We start from the raw sequence: 24,521 nt of genomic DNA, 5'->3' as shown, positions 1-24,521 counted from the left end.
ACAATTTAAAATCATAAGTGATTGAGGCTTGTGCGGTTAAGGCAGAGCTTTCAGGAATGGGGCAGGGGCAGTGATAAAACTCACGGGGACAGGATGGGGAAACTGAGTTCCTGTGGGGACAGGGACAAATTTGTCTCCGTGCCATTCTCTATTCTGCACTACACTTTTCCCTCCATATTTGTGGTTTCAGCTTCAGCAATCACGGTTTTGATTTGCATTTTTTTAGCTTGCTGGCTCCTCCCCCCAAATTACATCAGCTTGCATAGAGAAATCGCTGATTCCCAGCACTTTCTTCACCGTGTTTTGCCTCTCCTTCAGGAACAGGCCAGGTCTCCAACCATATTGTTGGCAGTTTGACCATATTCACGATGGTTTTTAATAGAAAACAGCGAATAACATATGAAAAAGTTGTTTGCGGTTTTTCTGTATTCACAGGTCTGTTAATCCCCTATCACACCGAATACGGAGGAGACGTGTACATATAATCTTCCTAAGGACTGCTAGAGAATCTCAGATATACATTACATTACTGACTTCTATTCCGCCCGTACCTTGCAGTTCTGGGCGGATTACAAAAGAGACATCTGGACATTTCCAAGAGAATTACAAGAAGATTGGCGAATTACAGTTTTGGGGATGGGATACAGCAAGGAAGATTGGGCTATTCCAGTAGATTTACAATTTGGGGAGCTGTACAAATAGGAGATGGTGCAGTTCCAGTATATATACAGTTTGGGAAGCAGTTGACCTGCTTGAGGCTTTGAAGAGTAAGGATAACTGGAGAAGGGGAGAGGTTGAGGGAATTACATGGAGGGGAATCCAGGGTTAGATTTAAGACATCTGGATAATTTTTTTGAATAGTTGGGTTTTGATTTTGTTGTTATCAGCAGGTTGGAGATGGTATGGTCCAGTTTCGCTGCTTGTGTCAAACATCTTCTTGCGCTGGGTGCCTTTGAGTGGGGGGTAGGTAAATGGAGTCTTAGTTCTTCTTTGTCTAGTTGTGAGGTTTTGGTTCAGGCGGTTGTTTAGGTAATTGGAGGCTGTGCCATTTATTGCTTTGAATAATAGATAGTATAATTTGAATTGGATTCGTGCTTGTATTGGTAACCAGTGTGAGTCTAGGTAGGCAGTGGTGACGTGGTCAAATTTTTTTAACGAGTAGATCAATCTGAGTGCAGTGTTTTGGATTGACTGTAGTTGTTTTATCATGGTAGCAGGGCATGGCAGATAGAGGATGTTGCAGTAGTCCAATAGACCTAGGACTAGGGATTGGACTATGAGCCTATATTGCTCTTTGTTGAAGAATTTTCTGATTTTTCGTAGATTGCGCATGGTTAGAAATGCTTTCTGGGTGGTCTTGTTGATTTGGACCTGAATTGTGCAGCATCTATCTATTGTTACTCCTAGGAGTTTAAGGGTGTATAGGGTATTTGGAGGTGTTTATTTCTAGTTCTGTGATGGAGGGGTTTTTGTCCTTTTCAAGCAGTAGAAATTTTGTTTTGTCTGTGTTCAGCTTCAATTTGTGGTCTGCCCTCCATTTTTCCACTGCTTGTAGAGTTTTTTCAAATTTTTCTGTAGAAGTGGGGTCAGGAAAATCGAAGGATAGAAGTATGGTGATATCGTCAGTGTAGCTAAATGAAGTTACATTTAAGTTATCTAGGGCAGTGTTTTTCAACCGCTGTTCCGCGGCACACTAGTGTGCCGTGAGATGTTGCCTGGTGTGCCGCCATCAGGGCAGTACTACCAGTCCTGCATTCAGGGGCCCGGAGCTGACAGGGGGCCCGAGGCAGGGGCGCCAGTAGCTCGCCAAGGCAAAGTGAGTCGATCACCCAGGACTCACTTTGTCTTGGCGATCTAATTTATCGAGCCGATAAGTCTTCTTCTCCCCGACGTCAATTCTGCAGTCGGAGAGGAAGTTCGGGCCAGCCAATCGCTGCCTGGCTGGGCGGAACTTCCTCTCCAATTGCAGAATTGACGTCAGGGAGAGCATGCGTCGGCGTCGGCTTTGGGGCCTGTTATCCATTGGTGGGTCCTGTTCCCCGATGGCAGCGGCAGTGGCTTGGGGAACGGCAGGGAGAAAGAAAGAAAGGGGGCAGGCAGGGAAACAGAAGGAAAGAAGAGAAACAGAAAAAAAGAAAGAAAGGTCAGGGAGAGAGGAAGAAAAAGTTGGGGGAGGGAATGAGGTGTGGAGGAGAGAAAGCATACAGGCTGATAGAAGGGAAGAAAGATTGGATGCACAGTCAGAAGAAGAAAGTACAACCAGAAATCACCAGACAAGGTAGGAAAAATGATTTTATTTTAAATTTAGCAAAGTGGAGGCAGTATTACCACAGTTTTCAAAGGAATTTGCCCAAATAACTTAATAGTTAACTGGGTAAATTCCCAGAGATGAAAACTTCCCTTCACTTACTATGCACAGTTCTGAATTTATATCTGCTGTCTATATTTTACAATATGGTCACCTTTTACTAAACCGCAATAGTGGTTTTTAGCGCAGGGAGCCTATGAGCGTCAAGAGCAGCGCTGGGCATTCAGCGCAGCTCCCTGCGCTAAAAACTGCTATTGTGGTTTAATAAAAAGGATGGAGGGTATATTTGTCTATTTTTGTATGCTATAAAAACCAAATACAGAGAGAGACTGAGAGCTGTTGACGAAGAGCTACGTGTGTGTCTTTCTTCGATTCCAGCCAGAATATCAGCTTTGTGTTCAGCCAAACAGGCCCAGGTTTCGCACTGAATAAAGTATTTTATAATTTTTCACTATTCTGTTTACTTAATATTTCATAATAAAGTAATTATAAAATACTTTCTTTGTGTTTATTTGATTCCTATTCAAGAGAATTACTTTATATATAGTCAATATAGGCACAGAGTTAAATTTTTTAACATTTTTTAATGGTGGTGTGCCTCGTGATTTTTTTCATGAAACAAGTGTGCCTTTGCCCAAAAAAGGTTGAAAAACACTGATCTAGGGTAGAACCAAGGGAAGATAAAAAGAGGTTGAAGAGAGTAGGTGAGAGTGGTGAGCCTTGAGGAACTCCACAGGGGTTGGACCAGGGTTCTGATTTAAGATCGTTTGACTTTACTCTATATGTTCTAGATTTAAGGAATCCTTGGAACCAGTTATGTACCCTGCCTGAAATCCCTATGGCTTCTAGTATCTGTAGTAGGATGGTGTGGTCAACCAGATCGAATGCTGCAGATAGATCAAGTTGAATTATCAGCATCTTTCTTCCTTTGCTGAGGTGCTGTAGGGCTGTGTTTAGTAGAGTTACTAGTAGAGTCTCCATTTTGTAGTTGGATCTGAACCCTGATTGAGAGGGGTGGAAAAGATTGTGGTCTTCCAGGTAACTAGTGAGGTATTGTGCAACTAATCCTTCTATTAGTTTGACATATATTGGTATTGAAGCAATGGGTCTATAGTTAGCGGGGTTATCTATTAGGCCTTTGTGATCTTTCACAATTGGAGTGATTATACACTGTATACTATTGCAATATTCAAGATGCAGTAGAAGAACTGCTTGGAACAATTGTCTGGAAAGTCAGGCTCTTATTCCTCTAAAACAGTGGTCTCAAACCTGCGGCCCGGGGGCTACATGTAGCCCACCAGGTACTATTTTGAGGCCCTCGGTATGTTTATCATAATCACAAAAGTAAAATAAGTTTCTTGATCATATGTCTCTTTAGCTATAAATTACAATATTATTATTAAGACTTAGCCAAAAGGAAAGATTTATAAACTATAAAGAGTTTTACCTCATGCAAAATTGTCATTTCTTTAATAAGACATTGACTGTTTTTTCTGAGGCCCTCCAAGTACCTACAAATCCAAAATGTGCCCCTGTAAAGGGTTTGAGTTTGAGACCACTGCTCTAAAAATACTAAGGAAAGCAAAAATATTACAGTAGATATTTAGCTGGTGATGGACAGTTTTTTACATGTTAACCGTCACTGGATAATTTAGCCACGGCACTGAATTTTTGGGACTAAATTGTTACACAGTGCCCATTGGAGCTTATATTGGTCCTGCATAAGAGCCTGAATATTAGACAGGATCTGCATAATTTTTTCCCCAGTGTCCACAATCCCTCTCACAACTCCCAAAAGAGCCCCCAACCTTCCCTCCCCCTCCCTCAGCCCATGTCCTGTAGAATCCCTCCCACACTCCCAGAATATTGCACCCACCACCTCAACCCCCTTTGCAGCTGGCTATAGAAAATGTCTGTCATAACTTCTTTAGGTAGTTAGCAGTACTTGTGTAATTCCACAAGAGGCTGTGGCAGCCATTTTCTCATGCCATCTGCAACTCACTCCTGCTCCTGATGCCCTACTGGACCACCAGAGAGCAAAGGTAGGCCCTGAGGGGTCTACCTAGACCACGGGGATGTTGGGAGTCTAGGAGGTGTGGGGGCTTCTAAATGGTATGGGTTAGGGGGAGGGAAGCATTTTTTGGGTGGCCGGAGAACAGAGTTTATGCAGATGCTAGCAATATTTAGCGCCAGCCTCCGCATAGCTAAGTGGCCTGAATTAGGACAGCTTTTGAGCTGTCCTAAATTCTCCTGGTTAGCTATGTGAGTGCAAGCAGTGAATATTTCTAGCCATGGGCATCAGAACAGGGAAGGCTACAGGAGCCACAACCTCCCAAAAGGTTGGCTGTCGCCAGTTGGTTATGACTCTGCTTCCCCACCCACCTTAAATCTTCGGGCAGCTGCCGCGCAGCGTCAACGAGCAAGCCTGCTCCGGAGCCCTTCATTCTTCTTCTGGGGGCAGGTTTGCTTGTTGTCACTGCACGGCGGCTGATTTAAAAGTACAGCGCTGGGAGGAGGTGGGTGGAGAGTCAGGAGCTGGTGAGAAGTAGTGCCGCAGGATTCCGCTGGGGCCTAGGGAAGAGCCCTTGAGCCCCCCAAAACAAAACAGCATTCTGCTGCTTAAGTTGCTGGCACCTACATAACTGTTGTGTCTTCCCCAATGCCACCCCATTGTACTATCCCTGACCTGCCTAATTTTTTTATTGAGTAGTCAAAGCCAATATTTAGTGGCATTGCTCAGTTTAGTGTTGCTGAATATTGGAGATAGGCTTTGAATATTGGGCCTATTATGAATAACTTAGAGACTATCACAATATTGTTTTTTTAATAAAGGGAGGGAGCCATGTTATACAGCTTAGAAATGGTTCAGAAATGTGATTTTAGAAGCACTGATGTAATCTATCTTCATTCTTCCTCTCTCCATGTGTTCATGCATCTAGAGGCTATCCATGTGGCCTATGTGAAGCTGCTGAACAGGACAATCTGATTGACTGAAAATGATTTTTCTGGCAAATAAAGCATGATAGATTGAAGAAGCCCAGTTACATCTATTAGTGCAGATACAAGAGCTGCTTACCTGCAGGGCCTCATTGATGTTTTCATTATACTCTGTCACTTCCATCTTCCCTGTCTCTCCCTTTGGACCCTGTAAGAGCAAATTGTGGATTTACTTTTCCACTATAGATGCCGCAAGCCATTGAGCTGATTGTATAAACTCCCAGAGTTGCCCATTTCCAGGATTATTCATAAGCAAAGATGTTGATGATTTGGCTTGCGCTTGTACAGTCTTACAAGGGGAAAGAACTAAGGCCCTGATGATCAAAAGGTTTCCACGTCAGTAAGACTCATTAAAACAGTCTTACTGGCATGAAAACTCTCCTCCCAATGTTCCCGATCCTCATAGCAGCCACCGAGAACCCTATGCAAATGCATTATAAGGAGCTCATTAGTATTCTAATGAGCTCTTCTTGGGTTACACTAAAGGACCCCCTCCCCCTTTTATGATTGCAATTTTCTGACAGCTCCGGAGCTGCCAGTAGCTGTTATGCATGTGTTGTGAACGAACACAGCACACACATGACAGCTACGCCCTCCCCAAATCACCCCCTTGCCCCTTCAAAAAGACTTTACCCACCGTTCTCCTTCTTGGCCCAGCTGATGGCAGTTCTGGAGCTATGATCGGCCGAGAGCCGGCAGATGGGAGAATAGCAGCTGCCGGTTTAGCTCATTTAGGGCTTCTCCAGCCAGCTAGCTACAATCAGCTGATTGGGGCTTCCCATGCTGGCTCCTGCACCCAATCTGCTGATCGTGGCTCTGGAGCCGGCAGGGGAAGCTCCAATCAGTTGATCACAACTAGCTGGCAAGGGAAGCCCCAATCAGCTGGGGCTCTGGAACTGGCAGGGGAAGCTCTGAATTAACTAAGCAGGCAGTCACTGCTCTCCCCTCTGCTAGCTCTCAGCTGATCGTGGCTCCGGAGCTGCCATCAACTGGGCAGAGCAGAACGGCCGCTGCAGGTAGGAGAAGCTGTGCCTAGCGATTACTCTTCTGAGCAGGCGCCGGGTACAGGCGCTGGGTACAGTTTCTCCCCTCTTTTATGGAGGTACTCCACACAAATAGCATGCATATGATTTGCATGCTATTTGTTTGTGCATAGCCCTGTAAAAGAAAATTGCTCCGAACATGGTATTTTTTTTTTTTTTTTACTGTGATGTCAGAGCGTTGTGCATCCTGCCCTCAGAGAAAATGCAACAGGGGAGATCCATGCTGGTTAAAGCTAATGTGAAGTAGTGCTAGAACAGTGAGGAGAGTCTTCCTGGTTGACTGCCCAGTTCTGTCTTCTTGTTTCAGCAGTTTTGAGGATGACTGAAATCAAAATTTTCAGTTTTGACTGAAACTGAATTTGCAGTAGAAATTTATTGCTCAGTTTCAGCTGAAACCAAAACTGTTACTCCCTCTAGCTGAAAACAAGTCTTTCCCTGGTAGAAAGCATGTACCCCAGGCAGAGAACTGCACCCCCTTTCACAAGAGCTGCCATCCCCCCCAAAGGACCCTCCATGGGCCTTCCATAGAAGCCCCAGTGGGATAGTAGCCTCTTTGGGCCAGGAACAATTATTCCCAGTCATTCCTGCCCATTCCAGCTTGAATCTGAAAATGGTTGCCATGACTTCCTGTGAAAGTATTATGAAGACTGTGGGAAGTCATGGCAGCCATTTTGACTGTGGAGCTGGCATGGCCAAATCTAGATTTTGGGCTGGTTTTGAGTGACGTCAGAGTCAAAACTCAAACAGAAATTTGGTCAGCCTCTACAGTAGTTTCATCCTTTTGCTCCTGCCTCCTCCCTGCAGAACACATACCTGAATTCATCTCTATACTCTGTCTAGACCAGTGTTTTTCAACCGCTGTTCCGCGGCACACTAGTGTGCCGCGAGATGTTGCCTGGTGTGCCGTACGGTCAGGGCCGCCATCAGGGCAATACCACCAGTCTAGGGAGAGGGGCGATCCGCCCCACGTGGACAGGAGAGAGCTGAACGGGGGACCTACTGAGTTCAATACATCTCGAGCCGCGAGGCTCGTCTTCTGTTCCTGCCTGCCCTGCAGCTAACATATAGCCGATCGCAAGCGTTCCCCGATGTCAGCGCTGACGTCGGAGGGAGGGCTTAAGCAAAGCCTGCCCTCCGACGTCAGCGCTGACGTCGGAGAATACTTCCGTTCGGCTATTTGTGTGCGGCAGGGCAGACAGGAAGCAGAAGACAAGCCTCGCGGCTTGAGCTTCGTTTTGCTGAGAAAGTTGCAAAGATGGGCTTGTAGGCAAACACGGAACACAAAAGGGGGGAGGGAGTGCGTTTTGGACACAAGGCATGAACTTGGGAGAGAGGAAGGGAGGGAAAGAGATGCTGAGGTGGGGGAGGGAATGGGTTTTTGGACACAGAAGGCATGGACTTGGGAGAGAGGAAGGGAGGGAAAGAGATGCTGAGGTGGGGGAGGGAATGCGTTTTTGGACACAGAAGAAATGGACTTGGGAGAGAGGAAGGGAGGGAAAGAGATGCTGAGGTGGGGGAGGGAATGCGTTTTTGGACACAGAAGAAATGGACTTGGGAGAGAGGAAGGGAGGGAAAGAGATGCTGAGGTGGGGGAGGGAATGCGTTTTTGGACACAGAAGAAATGGACTTGGGAGAGAGGAAGGGAGGGAAAGAGATGCTGAGGTGGGGGAGGGAATGCGTTTTTGGACACAGAAGAAATGGACTTGGGAGAGAGGAAGGGAGGGAAAGAGATGCTGAGGTGGGGGAGGGAATGCGTTTTTGGACACAGAAGGCATGGACTTTGGAGAGAGGAAGGGAGGGAAAGAGATGCTGAGGTGGGGAAGGGAATGAGTGTTTGGACACAGAAGGCATGGACTTTGGAGAGAGGAAGGGAGGGAAAGAGATGGTTGTGTACACGGGGAATAGAAGAAAGGAGAATTTTTGGTCATAGGGAGGGAGTGAGGTACAGATAGTGGCATACCAGGGTGGGGGGGGCGGTCTGCCCCACCCCGGGTTTACATCCCAAGGGGGTGCACAGCTGGCCACCCTCCAGTGTTGTCCCTAGGCCGGCAAACTGCGGCTCTTTAGCCACTTGGGTGCCACCGCCGCCAACGGTGTTGTTGGCGGTGGCAGCATTATAAAATACTTTCTTTGTGTTTATTTGATTCCTATTCAAGAGAATTACTTTATATATAGTCAATATAGGCACAGAGTTAAATTTTTTAACATTTTCTAATGGTGGTGTGCCTCGTGATTTTTTTCATGAAACAAGTGTGCCTTTGCCCAAAAAAGGTTGAAAAACACTGGTCTAGACTAGTGATTCCCAAATCTGTCCTGGCATCTTTCTAGCCTGTCAGATTTCCAGAATATCTGCAATGAATTCATGAAATAGATTTGAAAGCCCTGCCTCAACTGCATGTAGCTTTCTCTCATGCATACTTGTATTCATTGCTGCTTTCCTGAAAACCTGACCCTTTATTTATTTAATTCATTTACTATACTGTTCTCCCAGGGAGCTCAGAATGGTTTACACAAATTTGTTCAGATAGTCAAGCATATTTCCCTGTCTGTCCCAGTGGGCTCACAATCTAATGTACCTGGAGCAGTGGGGGGATTAAGTGACTTGCCCGGGGTCACAAGGAGCAGTATGGGTTTGAACCCACAACCTCAGGGTGCTGAGGCTGTAGTTTTAACCACTGCACCACACTCTCTCCCACTCAGACAGATTTGGGAACTACTGACCCCCAAAGCTTCACCTACCCTTGGCCCAGGGGGACCCTGTTCTCCAGCTGCTCCGGGCTGTCCCTGCAACAACAGAAAAAAAAGATATTATAGTGTACTTATTATCTTTACTATTGGAAACTGGCAAACTCAGAACCCATGGCACTTAAAGGGCTATTCTATAATTTGACACCTCAATGCCACATACTGAACATCAATTCTATATGCAATTATAGAATATTAGCATTAAGTTGGCCTTGTGCCTACATTTAGGCATGCCCAGTTATCTGGCACTCATCTTCTTTCTCCTCCATAGTGATTCCTCTGTCCTATTAATCTCTTTCTCCTCAACAACGCATTTCCGGTCCTATTAACTCTCCTCTTCCCCCCTCTTAAATTCAATCAATTTGTACCTCGTTTAATCTATTGTAAACCGCATAGAACTTAACGGTATTGCGGTATATAAACTGTTATTATTATTAATTGACATGCCTTTGTGCAGGCAATAGTATTCAATAAGGTGCATGCATAAGTAGGTGACATACCCATATCCTGTCCATGCTCTATGCATAGACACCCCCCCTTGCAGTTACATGCTATAGCACTTATGAGCTCCTTCACATAATAGCATGTACTGTTCTTATGCATGCAAGTGCTAATTAAGGCCCCCTTAAATGCACAACTGCATGTGCCCAGGTAGGGACCTGTGCTGTTTTTGTGCCATCTCAGTGGCAGTATCAATACTGCCGCAAACTGGATTCTTGGAAGGTTCTGAGGCTTGTTATTGGACCAACACAGAAATTATCTAAACACAATGCTTTTATTTGAGATTCCCTCTGCCTTCTCATAAAGATAAATGTAATTTCAGTCATTAAAAAGGATTGCAGAAATTATATATATATATATATTTTTTTCCCCTTTACTAATGAAATATGCATCTGTGAAGGTTTTCTCATGATTCTCAGGGCTGTCAATGGCTTCAAATTTTTCTGATAGGGTTAAGCCTGTCCTGGGTTCATCCCACTGCATACAGATTTACTAATTTAGACTTAAGTTCACCTGGGTAGCAAGCATTCTCCAGTGTGTTCAAAGAATCACAGCAGATTCCATCTCATCCTAGTTGGTAGCAAGGTACAGAGGATCTTCTTTGAATTGTTACATCAGGTTTTCGGTCTCTTTCTCTTCCCATCTGTTGGTGTCCATTGCATTGCAGGCTTGGAATGTTGATAATTATGCAGCCTTGGAATATTTCCAGTGAGCAGGATCCTTCACTCATCTGTAATATCTTGAAGACTCCATGAGTGAATTCTCAAAATCCCCTCATTGGTCATGACAGGTGGCACCAAAAATTCTTCACAAGCACTGCTGAAGGAATTATTCTTTAGATAACAATGCCCTATGAAGGGCATAGATCTCTAATAAAGTACAGATTTACAAAGGGGCTAAACCATAAATATCCTTAAAAACTGACCCCCCCCCTTTACAAAGCCTTGTGGCAAAAAGCCTTGAAGCCCTTTAAATCTCTTTGGGTTTTGGGGCAGTTACCGCAGCAGTTGCCGCTAGTAAGTCTTTGTAAAAGGGGATATAAGTCAGTAATTTAAACATCCTGGAAGCCAGTGTAATTGTTCAAGAAGTAACATAGTAAATGATGGCAGATAAAGACCTGAACGGTCCATCCAGTCTGCCAATTAGTTATACCCATTATAAATACACGATTAAATTAACTTTGTCTCTTCTTTGATATTTCAGGTTTATAAACTATAAAGTCCACCTGGGATTGTCTTAGGTTCCAAATGCTGAAGGTGCCACCCAAGCTCACTCCAGGCTATCCAACCATCCTGTTTGCAGGATATCTACCATAAAGTCTGGCTAGTAACATCTTCATGTTCCAAGTTAGTGAGTTACCATTGATGCCCTCCCCAACCAATTCTATACCAAATCACCACATATGGGACACAGACCGTGATAATCCGTCCAGTACTGGCCTTAGCTCTTTAATTTACATTCTTCATTTTCTAATTAGAGATCCTTTGTTTATCCCATACTTTTTTTGAATTCCATCACCATTTTGCTCTCCACCACTTCCCTCGGAAGGGCATTCCAGGCATCTACCACCCTCTCCGTGAAAAAGAATTTCCTAACATTGCTCCCGAGTCTTCCTTCCCGCAACCTCAAATTATACCCTTTAGTTTTGCCATTTTCTCTTCTCTGGAAAAGATTTGGTAGTATTGCTTTCTCCCATCCCATCCTCTGAAATAATTATATTCTTGCTAAAGATTGCTTAGAAAGTCTACCTGGGTGTATTGGGGTTTTGTGCAACCTTTGTAGTAGTTTTCCATGTTTCACAGCCAAAGATCACAGCTGGCAGGACAATAGCTTTATAGAGTTTAGTTTTCCTAATAGTGTTGACTCTTGTAATTGCCTATATTTGACACATCTGCTGAAATTTTGATGAAGCCTTGCTAAGCCTGCAATTGACATTCCTCTCTACCATCTCTAGACATAATGGTGATAATTCTACATAATGCGCCATAAGTTAGTTGACAATTAGGCACCTAATTATAGGCACAAAAACAGCAGATAAGGGTGGTTAAAAGCCAAAATAGGAGCGAAATGGCTGTTAGGCGTGAAAGTGCACTTAGGCACTATTCTATAACTAGGCACCTATGTGTTGTATGAAACTGCAAAGGGAACATTCACCTGGGAAGAGTATGTGCATTTGTGAAAACTTTTTGTTAGCTCTGTAAAACATATTTTACGGTTCATTAAGGGTGAACAGTTTTATTAGCATTTGCTAGTTTTAGTGAGTATATGTGGAAGTATTACGCTAGTTTTAGCCATTATCTATGGAAGAATAGGATAGGATACATATATCATATGGAAATATAGGATAAGATGTATATGTTGTAAGATGTTTGAGTATACCATAAATATGTATATTTTCTACTGTAAGCTGCTTAGGTTGTAAGCGGTGAATAAATTTTTAAAATAAATAAAATAATAAATGTATTATAGAAGTTCTACCTTTAGGGGCACAATTGCCACATTTAGGCGCAACCATTTATACCAACCAAAGACAGGGCATAAGTGTTTGCACCCATGCGATGAAGCTGCAAAGTTGTTGGTTTTGTTAGGTGCCATCAACTCGTGCTCGAGTCCTAGCGACTTGATGAATTGTGGATCGAAAAAGAAATTGGTTTTGTGCTAGTTCAGAAAGGTCCTCCAGCGTCACCCCCATGGTTATTTTCAACGTGTCCAGCCATCTGATTGCAGGCTAATCTCTTTCCTGGTTCTTTTGATCTTCCCAAACACGATGTCCTTCTCCAATGGTCTCTCTCTTCTGATGGTGTGACCAAAATATGACAGTCATAACTTCATCACTTGGGCTTCGAGTGACATAGCCAGTTTGATCTCTTCCAGAATTGAGTTTGTTGCCGGAGAATATGGTAAAATCAGTTAGTTTAGTGGTGTTTAAAAAAGGCTTGGAAAATTTCCTAAAAGAGAAGTCCAAAGGCCATTATTGAGATGGCATGGGGAAATCCACTGCTTATTCCTACGATAAGCAGCATAAAATCTGTTTTACTACTTGGGATCTAGCTAGGAACTTGGGACCTGGGTTGACCACTGTTGGAAACATGATACTGTCCCAGTCTGGCAATTCTTATGTTCTATGAGTTGGATGTGTAACTGAATACATATGCTAGATTTGGTACACAAATGTTCTGTTATAGAAAACTGTTCTAGACTGTTCTAAACTGTTATAGAAAAATGTTCTGTTAAAGATGAGAATTTTATAATGCCCTCTCTCAGCTAGTTTTCTATGTTTTCCATTCCTTTCCTGATAATTCCTATTTGCTTTCTTAGTCACTGCTACAAACTGAGCAGAGGGTTTCATCATATCCTCAACAATTTTAACTAGATCCTTTTCCTAGGTGTTGACTCCTGATGTGGGACCCTGAATCACAAAGCTATAGTTCGGGTTTCTCTTTCCCACATGCATCACTTTGCACTTGTTCACATCATCTGCCATTTTGATGCCCAGACTTCCAGTCTTGCAAGGTCCTCTTGCAGTTTTTCACAATCCTCTTGCGATTCTTAAACAACTCTGTCATCAGCAAATTTACCCCTTCCCCTCCCCCCTTTTATGAAGCCATGTTAGGGTTTTTATCGCAGGCTGACACTCCAATGCTTATAGGAATACTATGAGTGTCGGAGCTTTTACCGCCATGGCCTGCGATAAAAAACCCTAATGTGGTTTCATAATAGAGGGGGGTTTAATTATCTCACTAGTTATTTCCATCTCTAAATCACTGATAAATATGTTACGAAAAGCAGTGGTCCCTGAGGAACCCCATTATTTAACAGAGTAGAATACACATAAGTGTTCTTGAATATGGTGATGAACCATGGAAGGAACACATAGAGGCTTTCAAATGGATTCCCTAAAATAAGCACAACTACACACTCCTGCAAGTGATGTAATAACCTTAGGATAGAGCAACCCTGTCAGGTGAATCTGGAGCCATTTGACAACCCTAGCACACATATGAATCCGCCATTTACCCCTCTCACTAGTCTTCTAAATACCTTTTCTCCCTGCAGTCCTGGAATTCCAGTCTGGCCAATATCGCCAGTTTCCCCCTATAGATAAAAAGATTATTATATTATGATTACTATCCTAATTCACAAATAATGTGTCGTAGCCAATGTTGGCTAATTCACATCACTATGATCTGAGCCCTACCCAAAGGCTTAGAAATTAAAAACATAACACCTGATAATGTAGGACATGTTATTATCAATAACAGGCCCAATATTTTAATACTACTACTATTATTTCTGGAGTACTACCAGACATACACAGCGCTGTACAGTCACAAAGGAGACAGTCCCTGCTCACATGAGCTCACAATCGAATCAATCAAGACAGGCAAATAGGATGCCAGGACAGGGGTTACAGTTAGGGGATGGTTAAACTGCTGGCTAAGGTGATGAGCAGAGGGAGAGGGTTATGCGTTGAAGGCAATTTTGAAAAAGTGAGCTTTCAGTCATTTTAACAACCAGGAGAGGATGCCCCGGGCTATCCAGTGGCATTTAACCAGATGGTCCTGCCGAATGTTCCCTCTAAGCGGCCATCTCCTAACTGGCTAGGGTAGAGGTGGGCATGAGCGGAAGGGAAGAGGCCTAGTGTTTAGAGCTGCTGCCTTAGCACCCTGAGGTTGCAAGCTTGATCAAAGCCTGCTCCTTGTGACTCTGGGCAATTCACTTTATCTGCCATTGCCCCAGGTACCACAGTCAGATTGTGAGCCTAAACAGGACAGATAGGGAAAATACTTAAGAGTATCTTTCAACCTATGGCAAACTGTTTTGGGTGAATCTCTTCATGAAAATGTGGTTAATAGATCCCAATAAATAACATGAATTTGGACAGTTGGCGGCCATCTTCTGCTCATTAATCTGCTAAGTTGCCACAAAGTTAGGAGTGCAAAAAAAGCTGTCCTAACTTTATGAAGTGAAGTTAACTGGGCACCAGTCTGAATATCAGGTGGAGCCTGGTTAAGATCCAGGAACCACCGAGACCTGCCACAAATTAGATTGTCCAGCCAAAATGTATCTATTAGCCAGTATAGCTACATATTCACAGTTAGCAGCTAGCCGCTAACCTGTTATATTGCATGACATAACTGGTTTAGACGCGATATTCAGTGCTAAAATGCCTATCTTTAACTGCTAAGCACTTAACCAGTTATGAGGAGATTCTAGAAATGGTGCCTAAACTTAGGCAATTGACAACCTCAGTTTAAAATGGAACCCCCCCCCAGCATAGTTAAATTACCTACTGGTGCCTAAATAATGGCCAGAATCACACCTATGAAGGTGCTTTACGGCACTTAATGCCACTATGATCATGGCTAATGCGGGAAGTGGCATTAGGCGCTGTAAAGTGCGTGCCTATTAGAGAATGACATGGGGACAAATTTGTCCTTGACCCCGCAGGAACTCAAATTCCCCATCCTGTCCCCGCGGGTTTTGTCATTGTCCCTTCCCCATTCCTGTAAGCTCTGCCTCAACTGCACAAGACTCGAACACTTATGATGCTAAAGTGTTTGAGGCTTGTGCAGATGATGTCAGAGCTTGCAGAAACAGGGCAGGGACAGGGAAAGAACTCATGGGGATGGAAAAATGTCATTCTCTAGTGCCTATGTAGGTGTGATTCAGGCAAAGATAGGCACCGGAAATGCAGGCCTGGAAAACCCTGGCTTACATTTCCAGCGCCTATCTTTCTCAGAGACATGATTCGCTATATGGCGCCGTCGCATGATTGACACTTGATCGGCGGCCATGGTCTCTTATAGGATATACAATACATACCTTTGGTCCTGGGGGCCCAGGGAGCCCTGGAGGGCCAGGATCCCCTTTAAATCCACCAAGTGCATTGCCAGATTCTCCTTTATCTCCCTGTATTTAAAGAAAAATAGATGGGCAAAACTGTGCATGAGCACAAGGACAGGTTCCTTGTAACTCTCACTTCCCCTCCCTCCTTTTACTAAGATGTGGTAGAGGTTTCTACTGCGGCCTGGAGTGTTAAATGCTACGACGCTGTTCCTACGCTCATAGAATTCTTATGAGCACTGGAGCAGCGTCAGCATTTAGTGTCCTGGGCTGTGGTAGAAACTTCTACCACAGCTTAGTAAAAGAGGGCTTTTATTAGGGAAATCAAAACACAATATTTACTTAAGACTAGGGGACACTCAATGAAGTTACACAGAAATACTTTTAAAACCAATAGGAGGAAATTTTTTTTTACTCAGAAAATAGTTAAGCTCTGGAATGCGTTGCCAGAAGATGTGGTAAGAGCGGATAGCGTAGCTGGTTTTAAGAAAGGTTTGGACAAGTTCCTGGAGGAAAAGTCCATAAGTCTGTTATTGAGACAGACAGGGGGGAAGCCACTGCTTGCCCTGTATTGGTAGCATGGAATATTGCCACACCTTGGGTTTTGGCCAGGTACTAGTGACCTGGATTGGCCACCATGAGAACGGGCTACTGGGCTTGATCGAAATTAGCCTTACTGGGTCAGACCATTCTTATGCTCTTAAGGATTTCAGTGACTAGCTGTATGTAAATATTTAAATACATGAACTATGTACATTTTTCTCAAAGACCAATAGCACTGGTCTTGCATGCAAAGTTCATGTAGACACAGTCTTTAATTTTCTTTTTTTTAAATTTTCACCATTTTATTCTTTTTAGCTATTAAAAACATCCTGCATTGCTGGAAAGACTTATCTAAAGTGGAATTCATGGTATGGTGGAACATAGTATGCATAACCACTAAATTTGAAAGTATTATTGCGGAAAAGCATCATTCTACTAGTTCATTCCTTAGAATATGGCGACGTGTTCAATCCTATTGTGCTTTAGACCTTTGACATAAAGGGCTCCTTTTACTAAGTACGGGGAGAGTCCCCCTGGACTGGAAAACTGCCAATGTTGTTCCTCTGCACAAAAAGGGTTGCAGAGCGGAGGCTGCGAATTACAGACCAGTAAGTCTCACATCAATAGTGTGTAAACTCATGGAAACTCTACTTAAAGGGAAATTAGACACGATATTGGATGAGGGGAATCTGAGGGATCCCTGTTAACATGGATTCACTAGGGGCAGGTCATGCCAATCCAATCTTATCAGCTTCTTTGACTGGGTGACAGGAAAGCTAGACTCGGGAGAGTCTCTGGACATAGTGTACTTGGATTTCAGTAAAGCGTTTGACAGTGTCCCACACCGTAGACTATTAAACAAGATGAAATTGATGGGATTAGGTGAGAAACTAATGGCATGGGTCAATGATTGGCTGAGTGGAAGACTTCAGAGGGTGGTGGTCAATGGCACCCTCTCTAAGACATCGGAGGTGACTAGCGGAGTGCCGCAGGGCTCAGTCCTGGGACCATCCCTTTTTAACATATTCATAAGGGACTTGACCCGAGGGCTTCATTGAAAAGTAGCGCTGTTTGCCGCCGCCGCCAAACTGTGTAATATAGTAGGTGAAAGCGATCTCACGGATGGTATGGCGCAGGATCTGATCAAGTTGGAAAACTGGTCCTCAACATGGCAGCTGGGCTTCAACGCAAAGAAGTGTAAGGTGATGCATCTTGGCAGCAGAAATCCATGCAGAACATAAACCTTGAATGGAGAAACACTAGCTACAACCTCAGAAGAACGGGACTTGGGAGTAATCATCAGTGCAGACATGAAGGCTGCCAAACAAGTAGAGAAGGTCTCATCCAAGGCAAGGCGGATGATGGGATGTATCAATAGAAGCTTTGTCAGCCGTAAACCTGAAGTCATAATGCCACTGTACAGAACCATGGTGAGACCTCATCTGGAGTACTGTGTGCAGTTCTGGAGGCCACATTACCGTAAAGATGTACTTCGAGCTGAGTCAGTCCAGTGAATAGCCACTAGGATGGTCTCCTGACTCAAGGGTCTCTCATACAAGGAAAGACTGGGCAAGTTACAGCTCTACTCTCTAGAGGAGCACAGGGAGAGGGGCGACATGATTGAGACATTTAAGTACGTCACAGGTCGTGTCGAGGTGGAAAACGACATATTCTTTCCTAAGGGACCTTCAGTTACAAGGGGGCACCCGCTCAAACTCAGAGGAGGGAGATTTGGTGGTGACACCAGGAAGTATTTCTTTACAGAAAGGGTGGTGGATCACTGGAACAAACTACTGGTGCAGGTGATCAAGGCCACTAGCGTGCTTGACTTTAAGAATAAATGGGATATCCACGTGGGATCTCTACGTGGGTCGAGCAGCACTCTGACTTAATGGGGTGGGACAGTAGAGTGGGCAGACTTGATGGGCTATAGCCCTTTTCTGCCGTCATCTTTCTATGTTCTATGTTTCTAAACGCTAATGCCACCATTGAGCTGGCGTTAGTTTTTATGCGTAACGCAGGGGTTAGCACGCGCTAATCACGCTAGTGCACCTTAGTAAAAGAGGGGGAAACTGTTTCAGAGTATATTGTTTGAGTCATATATGGTACTACATCTCGAGTTTAACTTAAGATACTTAGGGCTCCTTTTACTAAGCTGCGATAGCATTTTTAGCGCAAGCAGAATTTTAACGCACGCTAAACCCATGCTACGTGGCTAGAACTAACGCCTGCTCAATGCAGGTGTTAGTCTAGTGCGCGCTAAGCCTGCTAGCACAGCTTTGTAAAAGAAGCCCATAGTGATGCTCATTTGGATTTTTCTTTCATGCTTAGTATGCATATTCTCTGCCCAAACGTATGTACTATTTTTGAAGAGAAGTCACTCTAAGAAGTCCAATCAAATGACCGAAGTTTAATTTATATCTTCTCCTAATCGAACTCTGCTCAGAGACATGAAGGCAGTTACCACCGCCTCACCACCCAATCATTGCAGTGTTCAATACGGGTCAGAACTAATATTGATAATTGTTATTGTTATATATGCTAATGTTTAAACTCACAAAAGCTTCAGAATATATTTCAAGTTTAAGAGACTTAGCTGTTCAAACAGATTACTGCCTCTCCATACTCCAACGGCCATTGGAGTATGGAGAGGCAGTAATCTGTTTGCGAACAAGTGACTTTATGCAAAATTTATGAGACTACACCCTTTGAAAAAAGTTGAATTTAAATGCCGGTTCCCTGAAGCAGTAATCGAAACGTGGCACGTCAGAACCAGAGATATTTGAAAGCTAAGTCTCTTAAACTTGAAATATATTCTGAAGCTTTTGTGAGTTTAAGCATTAGCACATATAACAATAACAATTATCAGTATTAGTTCTGACCCGTATTGAACACTGCAATGATTGGGTGGTGAGGCGGTGGTAACTGCCTTCATGTCTCTGAGCAGAGTTCGATTAGGAGAAGATATAAATTAAACTTCGGTCATTCGATTGGACTTTTTAGAGTGATTTCTCTTCAAAAATTGTATTATCCACTTGTAGTCACTCAACAGATAAGAATTATTGAGTTTTTCGGCCCTTGTGTATTTTTTGACTGAGTCTGCAAACGTATGTACTGGCTTGCCATTTATATTTGGCATGAGACATCTGGTTGTATTTTCTGTCTCATTCTTACTACTCTTTGTTATGATTGTACAGCTGGATTGTTTTATGTCCTTCTTAATATTTGCCCCACCTCACCTTGCACCCAGGTGGAAACAGGAAGCTACGTCAGAGGGAAGCTTTGGGCAAGGAGCACTCGCTTGCACAATTACAGTTCCCGTTGCCTTTCTTACCCACGTTGCTTGCTTGTCTTACTTTCCGTCAATGGGGGGGGGGGGGGAAATTGCCAATCGATGCCCATCGCCGTTTGGAAAAACCAATGTTGATGCCCTCCTTCATCGGGCCCCCCTGACCATTTCGGGCCCTAGGCACGTGCCTACTTGGCCTATTGGTTAATCCTGCCCTGAATGGGTGATTTATTTTGTATTAATGTTGCCATCATCATGTGGCCATTAAGAATTACCATGGGAACATTTACTGAAGCATATTTTGTAGGCGGTAAGGCCCTAATTCTATAAATGGCACCTACCAGTAGGCACCTAGATTGGGACATCTGCCAAGTTAGGCGCCTACCATAAATTATTTAATTGGTTAATTGGCACTGATAATTGAAAGCACCATTACAAACCAATTAAAAAAACAATCTTAAAAAATTAATTTTCCGCTAGGTATCATGTATGCATCTACATCACGGCACCTACCGAAAAGTAGGCATGGTTAGGGGTGGAGTTCGAGCATGGATTGCATTAGGCACCGATAATTTAGGCCAAGAAAATCCTGGCCTAATATACCGGTGCCTAACATTGATGCCTACTGACACCTAACTTGATTTAGGTGCCGCCAAGCACAATTTTACATATATGAGGCCTGACAATAAAGTTTGCAAACTTGCCACTGTACGCTTATGTTGGCAGCACTATACAAACAACTTGGTAAGGTTTTATAACCTTGGTATATCAGTGTCTCACAGCTGTGTTCATGTCGACGTATGGTGGTGTTTTGCTGAATGGCATTTATATTGTTGTTGTGTGTTTTTGTGTGCTGTCGCAAGAATGTTGGAGCTTGAATTACAGCAATGAAAATTAAATTTCTTGTTAAACTTGGCAAAAGTGGAAGTGAAATCAGGGACATATTAGCCTAAGTTTATAGGGATAATACCGTAAAGAAAATGGCAGTGTACAAATGGTTTAAACGTTTTTCGGAGCAGAAAGAAAACGTTATTGATGAAGAAAGATCAGGATGGCGAGTAATGAGCAGAACTGATGAAAACACTGCAAAAATTTGTCGAATTGTGCATTAAAATTGTCGGCTGACTGTGAGAAGCATAGCAGAGCGAGTACACATCGATAGAGAAATAGGAAAATCTTAACTGGTCCTGAAGGAGAGTCAAAGTTTGCCAAGATCTTCCGGAGAGGCAAGACAATGTTTTGGGCCGTGTTATCACTGGTGATGAAACATGGGTGTACCAGTAAAATCTTGAAACAAAGCGTCAAAAAGCACAATGGAAGTTAGCTAATTAACCTTAGTGCCAATTATATATATATCTTATATATTCTATATCTAATCTAATCTGGGATTTATGAGTCGCACTATTCCTAAATAGGTTCAAGGCGACTTAACAATTTAAAGAGATACAATTTAGTATAGTACAAGGATGCCAAGATTTCATTATAGAATACTAGTGCAAGGTCAGCATTAGCATGCCCATCTGTAGGCATGCCCTCTTATGCCATGTTAATGGCTGGTGTAACTTGGCATACCTAGATGTGCCAAATAATGTGCATAGTTTATAGTATTCCATAAACTGCGAGGGTAACTGGGAGACACATCTTGACACTTTAAGTAAAAGTATATTTTCATGTGCTGGGCCAATACAGTGGAAGAAGCTCCCAGTGTACCTACCAAAATTGAAAAATTTGAGTAAGTTTAAGAAATTGCTTAAATGTCACCTGTTTATTGAAAGCTCCTATACCACTACTAATGATTGGGGAGTCAATTCAGAGCGGTCTACATGAGCATCTGTAATGGTATTATAATACAGAGTTACCTGTTTTGTCAGATTAAATATGCACGGAACTGTTTGACTTGTATTGGTTACCAGCATCCTTTATCACATGTTGAAAGTTTTAGAGAAGAGTTTTTGCAGTCAGCCTTTAGATAGATAAATTGCTGAATGTGATGCATGATTGTTATTAAGTTTGTTTTTAAATATGTATGTGAAGTTGTAATCCACTTTGGATAAAGGTGGAATATAAGTAATGAAACCATAAACTAAACTATCTGCTGTAGTGGAGTTTCAAAGGTGGATATTCAGGGGAGGGAAGTCTAGCTGCTGCTTCTTCTTGTGCAGCCTTTGAGAGGGCCGGCAACTAGCATTACTGCAGCAAGTGGTGCCTATATGTTTCTATTACTGGTGATGTACATGTATTGGCCACTGCTCATTGCTCATGGGGAGGGGGGCTAGAGACAGGTGTGTCATGATAGAATTAACTTGTAAGCAGACACTGTGCTATTCTGAAGATTGGCACTAGGTGGTGCTGTAGGAATGAATCTGATAGTTTAGAAGGTTATTACTGGGAGAAACTTGCAAAGCTAATTGGTATAATACTTGGCCCAATATTCTAAACTACTTATCCTGGTTGCTTGCATATGGATACTTGATTTGAATATTGATCCATGAATGTCCTTAGTATAATAAACTTAGGAAAGCTGGTACAGGGAAGGGAAAGCTGGAATAGGGATATTACTGTATACTAGGGATTCTCAACCCTTGGGACATACCTAACTAGGGTTACCAGACATCCAGGAAAGCCTGGACATGTTCTCTTTTGTCCAGATTTTGGATGTCCTCTAGCTCAGGGCCATGCCTGGAGGGCGTCTGCGCATGTGCAACATTGATATGATGACATCACGTGCATGCGCACATGTGCGTGACATCATTGTGTTGACATCCGCAAATATGCAGATGACCTCCAGACATAGCCCCGAACTCAGGGAAGCAGACGTGAGTTTTGTGTGGGGGCAGGGCTGGAGGGTGGAATGGGGCAGGAATGGGGTCAGAGCAGGGTATGATCAGGTGTCCTCTATTTTATAAAGAGGAAATTTGGCAACCCTACACCAAGCCAGTGAGGTTTTCAGGATATCCACCATGAATATGCATGAGTTAAATTTGCAAGCAGTACCTCCATTCTATGCAAATCTATTTCATGCATATTCATGGTGGATATCCTGAAAACCTCACTGGCAAGGTGTATCCTGAGGAATGGGTTGTGAATCCCTGCTGTACAGTACAGGAGTTTTCTCTTGTTTTCCAATATGGGTTTGTAATATTCTTATCCATTTTAAACTGTATCCCTTCCACTTGCTCTCCTCATTGCTGTCCTTGTCAGTTTAATTCTTTCTGACCTGAAGCTTTTACCCTCTTGCTGATAGATGACAGTGTTTATAACAGCCCTACTTCATCATTATTCAGTGAAGCAGAGAGTACACCTTAGAAAGAGAATTAGGTGGAAGAAAACCATTGCTTGAGGAAGGGAGCTTATGAACATCAAATACTTGCGTCTTTAAATATTCATCAGCTTTAAAGAGGTTATCATCTCTACCAAGCTCTTGGATTTTTAAACTACGTTTATTATTATTTCAGATATTTTCTCTAGGGTTTCAGAAAAGAAAAAGAAAGATAACTCTGGAAGTACAGATGCTGTACCTTTATTCCTGGAGCCCCTGGTTCACCCTGAAAGAGTAGAAAATGGGAGAAAAATAATGTATGAGAAAGAGAAGAGGCAACTTTCCAAATTCCACTTAAACCAGGGCTTTTTCAGTGTTATAACAAAGTCATGGTTAAACAGAAATGTGGAAGTTTTACATGGGTTGAGAATCACTAGTGAGGAAGGCAGAACCATATGGAGATTGTTTCTTGCAAGAAAGCCATTTTTACATGATTTGATATCCAAGAAGTACTGGCTACTCTTTATCAACTAAATCTATATTTACATCAGGGTAAATATTCAGCTGGCAGTGGTGAGTATTTGGCCGATTGCCACCAGCATTATTCAATATAGGGCCATGTCTGGGCATCGGTAATGAATATCTGTTTATGTGGTGCCGAATAAAACATGGCTGGTTAAGTCAACATCTAAAACTTAAGCGACCGTGAGTTGCTGCATAAAGATAGGGCTGTGTTTTATGAGTCCTGTTTAAGCTGTTATCCTAGCTGTTTAAGTTCCGAGTAATCATCAGTGCAGACATGAAGGCTGCCAAACAGGTAGAGAAGGCCTCATCCAAGGCAAGGCAAATGATGGGATGTATCAATAGAAGCTTCGTTAGCCGCAAACCTGAAGTCATAATGCCACTTTACAGAACCATGGTGAGACCTCATCTGGAATACTGTGTGCAATTCTGGAGGCCACATTACCGTAAAGATGTGCTTCGAGCTGAGTCAGTCCAGCGGATGGCCACTAGGATGGTCTCCGGACTCAAGGGTCTCTCATACGAAGAAAGACTGGGCAAATTGCAGCTCTATACTCTCGAAGAGCGCAGGGAAAGGGGTGACATGATAGAGACATTTAAGTACGTCACAGGTCGTGTCGAGGTGGAAAATGACATATTCTTTCCCAAGGGACCCTCGGTCACAAGGGGGCACCCGCTCAAACTCAGAGGAGGGAAATTTAGTGGTGACACCAGGAAGTATTTCTTCACAGAAAGGGTGGTGGATCAGTGGAACAAACTTCCGGAGCAGGTGATCAGAGCCACCAGCGTGCTCGACTTTAAGAATAAATGGGACATCCACGTGGGATCCCTGCGAGGGTCGAGTTAAGGAGCTGGGTCATTAGCACTCAGACTTAATGGGGTGGGTCAGTAGAGTGGGCAGACTTGGTGGGCTGTAGCCCTTTTCTGCCGTCATCTTTCTATGTTTCTATGTTTCTACTGACATTAACTGGCTAAGTACCGATTCCACCCCTGGAATGCTCCGCCCTCAGAATGCCCCCCCAAATAGCTAGCTTTCACTTAGGTGCTAACCACTAATTTCTAGCAGTGATAACCGCTTAAGTGCTGCTGAAAATTAGCAAATGGTCCCAAACAAGAGATTTAACCAGCCAGCCGCCATTTCTACGTGCTTAAATTGTTTTGAATATTGACAATAATTATTGAAACTGGTCTCTCGAAATTCTTGTATGTTCTAGGAAGTGGACATGACATCAAGGAGCCAAATCTGCCTCATACACATTAGTTCTGGTTGGTTCCTATTGGCTTTAATATCATCAATGGCACCATATACAGTACCCAGCTCAGGGGGATACCAGCATGAATGGCATAATTGTGACTCTCATAGAAGAAGGTGCTCAAAGACACTCATAATGACTGAAGTTAATAGCAACAGTTTGAATCAATACAGGGTATTATTACTTGTAACTCTTGAAAGACAGTCCACTCAAG

At 43.2% G+C, this 24,521-nt stretch overlaps 1 protein-coding gene across 12 annotated transcripts in view; it reads right to left on the bottom strand.

Annotated features, from left to right (window-relative positions):
* COL13A1 (collagen type XIII alpha 1 chain) overlaps positions 1-24,521 on the bottom strand; it is a 646,904-nt gene that overhangs the window by 152,124 nt on the left and 470,259 nt on the right. For 10 of the 12 annotated variants that reach the window (XM_033940521.1, XM_033940520.1, XM_033940522.1 and 7 more), the window contains 5 exons: positions 22,792-22,818; positions 15,421-15,507; positions 13,636-13,689; positions 9,088-9,132; positions 5,385-5,453 (listed from right to left, as the gene is read on the bottom strand). In XM_033940521.1, coding sequence (XP_033796412.1) covers positions 5,385-5,453; positions 9,088-9,132; positions 13,636-13,689; positions 15,421-15,507; positions 22,792-22,818 — 282 coding nt within the window. The remainder of the gene's footprint in view (positions 1-5,384; positions 5,454-9,087; positions 9,133-13,635; positions 13,690-15,420; positions 15,508-22,791; positions 22,819-24,521) is intronic. The other 2 variants (XM_033940530.1, XM_033940532.1) reach the window with 2 other exon arrangements.

Source organism: Geotrypetes seraphini, chromosome 4, assembly GCF_902459505.1.
Source record: "Geotrypetes seraphini chromosome 4, aGeoSer1.1, whole genome shotgun sequence".
Classification (NCBI taxonomy): Eukaryota; Metazoa; Chordata; class Amphibia; order Gymnophiona; family Dermophiidae; genus Geotrypetes; species Geotrypetes seraphini.
This window is presented reverse-complemented; position numbering and strand designations above follow the sequence as displayed.